This window comes from Aedes albopictus, chromosome 3 (assembly GCF_035046485.1).
Source record: "Aedes albopictus strain Foshan chromosome 3, AalbF5, whole genome shotgun sequence".
Classification (NCBI taxonomy): domain Eukaryota; kingdom Metazoa; phylum Arthropoda; class Insecta; order Diptera; family Culicidae; genus Aedes; species Aedes albopictus.
Genome location: NC_085138.1, coordinates 56,038,713 through 56,050,359, shown reverse-complemented (window position 1 = coordinate 56,050,359; position 11,647 = coordinate 56,038,713). Strand labels below are relative to the sequence as shown.

The 11,647-nt window shown below is 40.5% G+C and overlaps 1 protein-coding gene across 1 annotated transcript; it reads right to left on the bottom strand.

Annotated features, from left to right (window-relative positions):
• Positions 1 to 10,307: 10,307 nt before the first annotated feature.
• On the bottom strand, positions 10,308 to 11,423 carry LOC109411349 (lipase member H-like). The gene is made up of 3 exons (XM_062856377.1): positions 10,625 to 11,423; positions 10,400 to 10,559; positions 10,308 to 10,344 (listed from the first exon to the last, which is right to left on the bottom strand). The coding sequence occupies exons 1-3, from the start codon at positions 11,421 to 11,423 to the stop codon at positions 10,308 to 10,310; spliced, it is 996 nt and encodes a 331-aa protein (XP_062712361.1).
• Positions 11,424 to 11,647: the final 224 nt, after the last annotated feature.

Sequence of the window (11,647 nt, the reverse complement as noted above, 5' to 3'; positions counted from 1 at the left end):
TACTTCACTCTTGCCGAGTGAACTCGTAACGTATCGTGTCAATATTGATCCTCATGTTCCAGCGACGTCATTCGCTGGACTGATGGCCAACTGTCTGGCCCATGAGGCACCATCGGACTTGATACCTATGTCTCGGATACTGTTCGGTCCGGATGAACAACGGTAGACATTTCTCTTCCCTCACGCTCCAACGAATACGATCGCTGGACTGCTGACTAGCTGACTAGCTCGTGAGGCACCATCGGGCTTTATACCGATGACTTGGATGCTTTTAAACCCTGAGTGGTCAATAGCGGATGTCTACCTCTCCTCATGCTTCAGCGACTTCGATCGTTGAACTGCTGGCTAGCTGTCTAGCTCATGAGGCAGCATCGGACTGTATACCGATGGCTGGGTTCCGTTCCATCCTGGATGATGAACAGCAGATGTTGAACAACGTCAAGTGCGGTTGCACTGACATCAGAAGCAATTGTTCAATCGAATGGAAAAACTATCAATGCGCAGATTCTGAATGTCCTGGCTCCGGCAGGACATATACATGTTCTTATTTACCTGACAGAATAAAACGATGAACAGGATTCTGTAGGTCCGTATGTCCGTAGCTATTGAATGTAACCAAAACCGTAGCGCATGTATCGTTGCGAATAGATCTGCCTTAACAAAGTTGTTGTTCTGCGGAACAACGTTAGCGATAGCCTGATTGATAAACAAGCTGATTTGCGTCCGACAAAACTCTGGATGAAATGAGAGGCCACTTTTTATCACAAAAATACAAATTATACAAAGACTTGCCTGGGAACGGAGGCCGGCTCTGTGGCCTCCGTGGGTACTTGTTAGTACCGGCGATATGCTTTGACTATCAGGACGGTCCAATTATGTCCGAACACTTCTGTGTCGAACTTCTCCTATTGCCTTTCTATATTCCTTACGACGACGAACATCCTGTTCTGGACCACTGTGCGATGCATTGGAAATCTGATGATGCAGTTGACCCAGTTTATCGAAGTAGGTCAGTAGGTACGAATAAATCACAACATCAGCTACCGAAGACTCGAACAATAGTCTCCGTTTGTTTTGGTTTCGGTTTTCTATCCACTTTCGCTTTCATATTGAACTGCTGATTCTTTCATTTGTATTGGAGAACGAATCGCTTGGAACACGCTCCGTATTGTTGGGTGGGAAAGCGAATTCACTTCACGATTTGAAATGACCGTTGGCGATAAAGCACTTTTCATTGAATTCCCAAGACTGTTTCAGAGTGGCTCGTTTCCAATGCATATCAATACTTCTCGGAATCACCACCAATCCAGCTCAACTAAACGTCACTGATCTTCGTCTCCTTGCTCCGTACTTCCTGCTTTCATTAAGTTGTTTACATTTTCACGATTACACAACACAGTTGCATCAAGCAAAAATTTGGATTTATGATCACAATTATGTTTCGTTTAGTGAATACACAAGTGAAATTTCTTTTGTGAGCCAGCATTCAGATGGCTGTCAAACGCGGGCTCCAAATTGTTCTGTGTTCAGCCATCATATCACCGCACATAGAATATGGTCCAATGGGATTCTTCATTGCACAAATTCACTATGGACGACATGCAGTTCTTCAAGACACAGCACCGACAAATCCGGCTCGAAGGACCAAAAATGTTGACGCACATTCAAGCGTCTGTCTGGGGCCGGTGCTACGTTTGGTCAATTTCGGGGAGAATCTTTGATGGGTATGTAATTCCCATATAACACACTTCATAGCTTTATTCAACAGACACAACAATGGAACACTTTCTTGAGATTGGTCAGTTTATTATACAGAACTAGATACATGGAACACTTATCTTCTGGTCAAATCTTTTGTATTGGACAAACTACTACAGAATTTCTTACACTAATGTCGTTCAATTGGAGTGTCTGATGGGTTTTTATAGTCATCCGGAGTATACAAAAGCGCGGGAAAGCCGATTTCTCCCGAAGACCTCACAAAATGGTCAAATTTGGTCTTATTGGACAAAGTCAGATTTGAATGTTCCTACTCGAAATTTCCATCACAGTAATTGCCTAATTTTACCCTTTTCCGCATTAACATACACATTTAGAGGAAAGATTAAGGTATCTCCTGATTTTTTTTTCAAGGGGGAAAATGATTTTCATTTTTCCAAAAACCATTGTTTTTGAAAATTTTGTTTAACCTTATGTTTTGAAATTTTTGATAAAGTCCTTTCACAAAGTTCCTGCAGAAGCTTATAAAGGAATTGGAAAATTTCTTTAATAACTGGAACAAATTCAGAAGGAATCTGCGAAAGATTTGCTAAAGGACTCTCAGCTAAGAAAACCGAACAAATATGGCAAGAAAAATGTATAAAAGAATCCCTGGTCGAGTTTCAAGATAGTATACAATTACTCTTTATTCTTCTTCTTCTTCTTCTTCTTTGTGGCACTACGTCCGTACTGGGACTTGGCCTGCCTCGCTTCAACTTAGTGTTCTTTGAGCATTTCTACAGTTATTTCTTTGCCTGCCATTGCATGAATTTGTATATTATGAGGCGAGTACAATGATACACTATGTCCAGGGAATCGAGAAAATTTTCCGACTGGAACGGGAATCGAACCCGCCGTCTCCGGATTGGCGATCCATAGCCTTAACCAATAGGCTAACTGGAGACCCAAAAAAAAACTCTTTATGAAAATTCTTGAAGAATCCCCAGTAAAATTCTTGAAGAAATTTCTTAAGCAATTCCTGAAGGACATTTTCAAACGAATCCTTAGAAAAGTTTTTGTAAGAGACCATGAAGTCCAGGGAGGTGTGAAATATCTTTGGAGTAACTTCCAAAGAAATTCCTGACTAAATTTCTGAAGTATTTTTTGAAAGTTTTCTGAAAATTCCTCTAAGAAATTTTAAAGAATTACCTGAAGGATTTTCTAAAAGAATCCCTGGAAAAAATGTGGAGAAATGTGGAGAAGGAATCAGGTATTCTCCCGATATTCTTAAATTCAGCAAGTGGTTTTGACACATGTAGGGAAACATCGACACATCTATGAACGTTTGGCATTTTGACCATCGACTTCTTGTCGTCAAACCGTGTATGCCGCAACAAATTAAATTTTCTCGGAACTCTCCATCCTATGACAAATGTTCTTCCTCATCCTCATAAGCACGACCAAATCCTTGTTCTACAACCCAACCATCCAACTGCAAACCAACGCGACAAACGACAGCATCATTATTCTCATTAGGCACCTACTAGCTAGTGCTTCCTCCGGCGTTAGGTGTAGCTCTAAGTACAATAATTAAGAACGGCTGGATGGGCCTCCCGGGAAAGAAAATTAAAATCATCGCGTTATCCATCGTCGTCCTTGACGGCCTTCATCGTCGTAGTCGTTGTCACCACATGGGAACCATACCGAGCTAGTCACTTTACATGAGCAGCTAGCTAGCGATGACAACGGTTGTGTTCTAATGCTCTCTTGTGAAGCCACGACGAGAAAACACCAAAGATCCCCCAGGGCGCAGCATATGCTACCTACACAAATAGCGGTGGTATGACAGAACGACCATTTCAATTCGTCGTCGTTTGCTTGTTCCGGTTTTCGGGTTCATCATTGTCGTCGGCTCGTCATGGCTGCACTGTGACGACGCTCCTTGATGACTATGCGTGGAAAACGTTTGTGAGGTTGGTGTATGGTAGGAAAGTCTCCTCCAGGCTTAATGGTGCTCTAGACACATATGGAGAGGGTCTAAGTTTGTGAAGGAGCATCGTTAAACCCGACCAATGACACGGTCATACTGTGTCATTGTGCGGCAAACGCAACAAACGAACATGATTGTCGTGATGTTTGTATGGTATGGAAGATGCGTAGGTAGCTACAAATCTTCAGCACGCGTTAATTTATTTGTGCTTCTGGACAAACATAATGCGATGCACTAGTGGAGGCAACTAATCTGGCCATGCCATTCCGATGCAACCATACGAGATACCATGTGATACGAGAACAGTGCGAGGGTGTCGCATCATGCTACTGCAAGAGCAATGGCTATCTTTGATTGTTCGTATCGTGTATCATTTATCGTTAGGTAGAAGTGATTTTCTTCCATCCTTGACTCTAGAAGAGGGCGTACAACAATGGATTCAAAGAGCACAGTAATAACGCATAAAGCAAAATGACTAAAGAGAGCTTACGGCTCTTTACCACAATGAATTAACCCTCCTTTGGCATTGGGTCATTTTTGACCCAAACCGTACACTACGTTAGCGAGGTGCTGCCAACGTGATGCAAAAGGAAGGTTAAGAACAACAAATCATCCTGAAGATTCAGGATTCACTTAATAAGTGTTTACCGAGTCCTGAAAAACGCAGTTAGCATAGCATAGCCGACCGTACACATCCTGGGGTGGCTGTCGATAGAGACGTTTAATGCGACAGAAAAGTTGCCTGGGACTTGACAAACCTTTCATTCAACGAACTCTCGACACCTGGCCAGGTCCTTACGATCAGCGGGGATGGGGAGGAAATGTTGATTAGATATCTACTCAGAATATATCCAAGAACTTGGCCTACTTCATAGATATCTTGAGTTGGAAGTTGGATATGGATGCTTTCCTTGGCGAAAAAGCGAATGAGAAATGGTCATGGTTTAATCATTTACCTGGTTACCACTGAAAAAGTAAACATAAGCATTAAGCAAGTCGCACAAATTTCGTAGGTAGTACAGCCCTAGACCACAGTTACAAGGATTGCCTCCTTCCCGTCGGATACCATAACTGGAGACTTATCTCTGACTTCTCGACAAGACTGACGCAATCCTCCAACAGTCGAGATTTGTCCTGGCCTCGTCTTTGCGACTATTGAGGAATATAAAAGGATGGTTAGCTAGACACCTAAGAAAGATGTAGAAAGTTCTTCGACCTCTCAGGCCTAGGTGTCAAGGGGATATGGGTGTTGTTCCAGGGGTTCTTAGTGGAAGGGTACTCCAAAGGATGCGGTTGAGCGACGTTCAGGCACACCATTATTGAACTGCTTCGAATTAGTTATCTGCCAAATACGTCCTGGTTTCCTCGTCATATTAATGGCATCTCTTTGAATTATTTGATTTTTCGGTTGAGAATCTGGAAATATTAGATAATATCAACATTGATGTCGAATAAGCTACATATTAGTGATACGCTCGCCACAGTTATATATTTTTACAATATTACTAGCTGTACCCGGCAAACTTTGTCTTGCCTACTGCGTTTTTTGACGTTTCAAGTTTCTAGCCAAAACCAAGTCTCCGGTCAAAGTGTATGGAAGATCAATTTTCAAAAAATCTCAATTTTTCCTTGTTTTTTGCCTCATAAACTTTCCTTGGGTGAAAACTAACAGAACAAAACTAAGACGACCAAAATCGGATCTTCCGTTCGCAAGTTATGCGCGGTCCCACGTATGCCACTGCATTTTTATATATTACAATATTATTTGTATCATACAATAAATTTACCTGAATCCTGCTGAAATAAAATGTAGATTAGCAGCAAAATTGAAACAAAAGTATTACATAAGCATCAAAAAAGTGCATCAAACTTTGATCTTGGAGTATTTGTAAACTACTGCCTGACTACTTTAGGAGAAGCATCATTTGTGACAGCACATATACTGCCCATATTCCCATAGTTGACGTAAACGCCATTGCAGTTTTCAACACACTTTTGAAATTATAGCAATGAATAATGCAACGATTTAAGATTTTTTTTCACGTTGACATCTATTTTGTTGATCTTGTGCTCTATTAAATAAAACTGTTTACAATTATGCACATATGTTAGATATTAGCTTGTGATTGTTTACATTGCCAATGGTGGTTACGTCAATTATGCGATCATGAGCAGTATATCTCTGGTACCTAATTCAGTAAGCCACTATCTGTTCATCATGGTCAAATTTCTCAGACAGAAATTTCGCCTCCTGCTTCGCCAACTTGATAGTTTGTTGCTATTCCTTCAGTTGTCTCCCTTTTTCCAAACTGACCGGTCCTTCCGCTTATCGCACCTCTAATCGATGCACTGACGATCAGATTCTGAGTTCTGGCGGTAACTGGGTTTGGAAAATCTTATCTCCCTGTGGGCCCATTTGCCCGAGGCAAGGGTTTCTGGATGATCTTTTGGAGAAGTGTGGTCATGGTCACTCACTGAAAGATCATGAACGACACATGTATTTGGTCTAGCATTGGGCAAATCTGGCTGCGACATCGATTTTTGTTAATCGATTCGAATTGGATCAGCCGAATCGATTCACCGATTAAATCGAATGCTTTGAATCGATGTTTTCACATCGATTCGATGTTATAATGTAATACAAAACTGTGAGAAAAACTCCTCTACGATCTTTAAAGAGACTCCTCCAGAATTGTGAAAGGAGTTCCTTTAGAATTATGAGAGATTTTTTTTTAACAATGTTGAAAATGATCGCACCAGAATCCTGAGCTACTTTACCTAGAAAAAAAAGCAAGACTCTTCCGGTATCTTGGTAGAAATTCTCTCTGAATTCCATTGAGGATTTTCCTAGAATCCTGAGAGAGATTACTCCATATCTATGAGACGGGTTGTCTCAGAGTCCCGAGAGGAACTCTCCCAGAATCCTGTGATAGATTGTCTCAGAATCCTAAGAGAAGTTCTCCCTTGGGATTATCCCAAAATATTCCCCAGCAACCTGAGAAGGATTCCCTAGAATTCTAAGAGGTATTCCCACATAAAACTGAAAAAATACCGCAGATTTCTGAAAGACATTCCCCCATAATATTTGAAAGGACTCCCCTGAGCTCCTGAAAAGGGTTGTCCCAGAACTCTGAGAGTGGTTCCTCTAGATTTTACAGCAGAACCACAAGAGAATCTTCCAATAATCCAATCAAGGATTTTCCCTGATTACTAAAAGGGATTCTCCCTGAATTCTGAAAGGGATTTTTGCGAGCAACTGCTCCAGAATCCAGAAAACGAATTCTACTGAGATTCTCATAGAATGCGTTTTCCGAACCCTAAGAGGAATCACAAAATCTATGCGAGGGATTCTCCAAAAACCAAATTTCTCTAGAAAATTCTGTCCACAATCTCGTGAGAGATTCTTCAATCATTAATAACTCTGAAAGAAAGTGCACTAGAATTTCGAAAAAAAAAATAGCACCGGAATCAGCAGGGCCCATATAGCCGAGGCGGTAAACGCACGGATATTCAGCATGACCATGCTGAGGGTGACGGGTTCGATTCCCGGTCGGTCCAGGATCTTTTCGTGAAGGAAATTTCCTTGAATTCCTTGGGCATAGAGTGTCTTCGTGCCTGCCACACGATATACGCATGCAAAAATGGTCATTGGCAGAGGAAGCTCTCAGTTAATAACTGTGGAAGTGCTCATAGAACACTAAGCTGAGAAGCAGGCTTTGTCCCAGTGAGGACGTTACGCCAAGAAGAAGAAGAAGAAGCACCGGAATCCCAAGGATTTTTCCAAAATCATGGTCGCCAGAATCATTTCCCCAGAAAGCCGAATTTTCAGAGAATCTTGGAAAGGATCTTGCGCAGAATCGTGTATGGGATTCCCCCAGAATCCTAAGAGATATTCCGCCAGAACTCTAAGGGAAATTTCGCCATAATTCTGAGAATGCTGAGTATGATTGTCCAAGAACTCTGAGAGGAGTTCTTGAGAATGCTGAGAAACATTTCCTCAGAATTATGAGTGGGATCCTAAGTGAAGTTGTTTGCAACACCAATAAGCCGATATAGATCAAAATAGGAATCAACCGGCGATACAACATTGATGTAGTTTCCTAAATGTAGCACCACCCCTCGTGCCACCTTCGACGACGATATCGGCAGATCATCATTAGTGCGTAGAACACAATCAAACCTACAAGCAAAAATCTGGGACTATCATTTGTGAGTACCAGTAATGATACCACGAATGAGAAAGCCACTCCGAATAGCAGTAATTTAACCGTCTCACCAAGCTACTCCGTGTTCGCGGCGATGGACATATAGAATCTGTTGGATGTAAGTCTGCCTCTCACCCTGGCTATAACAGAAGGTTTTCCAGAAACCTTAGAAGAATCTACCCAGATCATCCAGAAATTTCTTAGATTCCTGAAAGGGATTTCACCCTTGATAGGGAATCCTGGTAGAGAATACCCCAAGTTCCTGAAATGAACTTCCTTAGAATCCAAAGATTCCGTAGAATTCTGATAGGTATTCCTTTATAATACTGCTGAGTAAAATTCCTCCAGGATTTTTAAAGGGCCTTTTCCGTAATTCTGAGGGTTCCTTCAAAATTCTGTGAGAGATTCTATCAAAATGCTGAAAATTATCACACCGTCATCCCGAGAGACCTTATCACAGAAAAGAGAAAAGAAAACTCTTCCAGCAGGAATTCTCCCTGAATTCTATTAAGGATTTCTCTAGAATCCCGGGAGAGATTACCCCAGTTTTCTGAGATGGATTCTCTCTGAATTTAAGAGGAAATCTTCCAGAATCCAGAGGGATTTCCCGAGGTGGATTCTCCCTGAATCCTGTGATAAATTGCTTCACCCTGCGAGAAATTCTCCTGCAGTATTGATAGACATCCCATTAGATTCATGAATCAGATTGCTCCAGAACTCTGACCCTAAAAGGGGATCTTCCACATTAATAAGGGGAATTCAACTAGAATCCTGAGAGGGATTCTCAAAAGAAAAATGGAATCCAGAGATGTGCTGACCTAAAGACTGTTTCAGAAATTAGAAATACACTAACGATTAACTACCATTTCAATTTGAGCACAATATCTAAAAAAGTTTCTTCTAGCTCTTATAGTAAATATGCTAACGAAGCACATAATACCAATTTTGTTGATATATCTGGTAAAAGTTAAAAGTTAAAATAGGGCTCTGTAAACAAGATGATTAAAATTTGAAGTTGCACAAAGTGGTCAAAAAATGTAGCACAGTAGAAAAGAAAAAAATCTCACAGATAAATTATTTAATTTCGAAACGCAATAAAAATTTCTGAATTGATAATAAAAGATATTTCTCGATAGGTAAGAGTAATTTTTACTGGAATATTTGATCAAAAACCACCATCACGAACCTTCTCAATACATTTTTTTTGTTTCAAATTTCTCAACAACACCAGTAGCAACAAACGAAAAGAAAACGAATGTCTAAATTACTGCTTACTGCATTCGTTTTTATGGTATGACAAGCTTTGCCATCTGAAGGATCGAATGAGCTGAAAAAATAAGTTTGTTTAGATTAAATGCGTTCAGGAAAGCTAAGTAACTGTGTGGTAGTTCTTATGTTCAGTAGAAAACCTTAAAAATAAGAAACTTGATCTCCGAAAAAATGTTGTGGAAATGCCTTTATCGATTTTTCCCAAATTTTGTTCAAGGCATTCCTTAGACAACTTGAGAAAGCGAATGTGATAAAAATTTATATAATTTTTGGCATTTAGTGATAAATAATGCTGAAATCATTAAAAAACACCAAATGCAAATTTGAAAAATTAAATTATTTGTTAGAGAACTCGACTACTCTTTAAAATATCAAGACTATTGAAAGGAAATATAAAAATATGGAGTACGATATGCTATACTCTGAAAGTAGTTGGTAAAAATCATTAGAACAGTTCATTTAATTTAATAAACAAAGTGTGTTTATAATTTATGAAACAATCTATAGAATCCTGAGAAGGATGCGCTAGAACCCTGAAAGGGACTTTCTTAACCATAAAAAGAGTTTTCCCAGAATCCTGAGAAAGATTCACTTCGACTCCTGGGAGGGGTTGCCCAAGAAACCTGATATATACAGGTAAAGCTTGATTTAGTGGACCCTAGATTTTATAGACCCTCGTTTTTATGAACTTTGATTTTATGTACATTTTACCTCGATTTTAGGTAAATTTTCTATTGATAAAATTCTACAGTACATTCTAAAAAAAAAGAAATTTAATATTTTTGAATCGAAAAAAAAAAATCGGATGTAAAACATTGATTCGGTCGATTTCGTGGGGCTTCATCATCGATTCAAAAAATCGATTAATCGGAACAAAAACATCGATGTGGCGAACATCGATTCAAAATTGCTCAACGCTAATTTGGTCACTCGGATGTCAGGGATTTCTTTTGTAAATTGATCAGACGCGCTTCTTTTTCTCAGCCAATGCTGCTATTTTGTGCTATATTCCCGCTAAATGTTTCTCCAGTATTGGTAGCCAAGAAGCTTTATGATGCAGTTTTATTGATTCAAATATTGCAAATTGATTGTCAACTGCCATGAGTTTTATCATTGGTTTCGTTCATTTTTATTTATTTTCCATATCATGGTAAGACAGCGCCATAAAAGTTTCCTGAGATTCTGAAATATAACAGCATAAATAGTCTACTAAACAAAAGAACTTAAATAAAAATACCTCTCTGCGTGAATGCCCAATTTATCTTTGGTAGCAAGAACACACAGCCCGGATTGATACATCAAGTAAGCATAGCAGCGTTTCATTGTGAAATTTACCTCTGGATTTAATGCTGTAGTGAAATATACCAGTGCCATTCGGTGACTGCATCCAACTGCCTCTGCAAAATATAGTCAATTTGTAAAATTTCGGAATCCCATCAAATGATCAATCTCTCATCCATACCATACATTCTCTCAAACTCGTCCGTCTCCGTAGAGGCATCTTCGCATCCCGGTTGCGGATGAGCTCCGTCCTTATTGACCCAAAAGTTTTGCTGCCCAGCTGCGACACTCATCGCTAGTGTTCCGCTGCTGGTGTAGATCGCCTGAACGTACTGGGCATCAGTGGGAGCCAAACGTTTGTCCTCGCCAACATCCAGAGGAAATGTGAACAACACCCCGGCGGGATCCAGTGCGTAGATAGCTCCAATCTGCCCATCCAGGTTCTTACCGACCAGGCCGGCAATGTGTGCCCCTAAGCTGTGTCCAACTAAAGTTACGTCGCCGTAGGCCATCCCGCTGCGGTGCACAAAACGAACGAATCGGGTCAAATGGTTAACGACTTTTTTGACACCCTGCTCAAAGACTACGCTGTATTCGCAAGCAGCCATGCTGCTCCACTCCACCAGACACAGGTTGCTGTCAACGTACAACAAATAGTTTTGAGTCAAATTTCGCATGAATGGTTTGCTGATATTGCCATTCCATCCGTGCACTATTAGGGTTAAAGGTTTCTGGAAGTCTAACTTGTCCATCACTTGTTTGTCGTTCACAGTAACTGGTTGAAAGGATGGTGAGCTGCGATTACTGCAGAGGATCGTCACTTTCTCTTTATCGTCGGCGGTTGGTGCTTTCTTGGTGGCATTCATTTTCTGTGAGATGAAGCTCAGTGTGGCAGATTGTGATGTTGGAGAAGTTTGATTGACTTGCTGACACTTGGCAACTAGTGATAACAGTGATAAAATGACAGCGATTTTCCACATCTTAATACAAAAGAGACGCGTCAAGCTGGATGCGCAAGATACAACTGAAGGTGGTGCATAATTGTGTTCCAAAATGCAACGACCCGATAAAATAGTGTGGCGCGCAGCTGAGTAAATAGCTTAGTTCAGATACGTAGAGCAACAGTATGTGTAATGTTTAATGTTTCTGAAGACCGATTGAGACATATTTTTCAGAAAAGAAAGCACGATGATATGCTCACTCG

Excerpts from the sequence above, each read along its gene's own strand:
- LOC109411349 (XM_062856377.1), bottom strand. The coding sequence starts at position 11,423 with ATGTGGAAAATCGCTGTCATTTTATCACTGTTATCACTAGTTGCCAAG. Across the intron at positions 10,560-10,624 it reads CGAGTTTGAGAGAATGTATG|AGGCAGTTGGATGCAGTCAC; the intron begins GTATGGATGAGA and ends TATATTTTGCAG. Across the intron at positions 10,345-10,399 it reads TTGGGCATTCACGCAGAGAG|AATCTCAGGAAACTTTTATG; the intron begins GTATTTTTATTT and ends GTTATATTTCAG.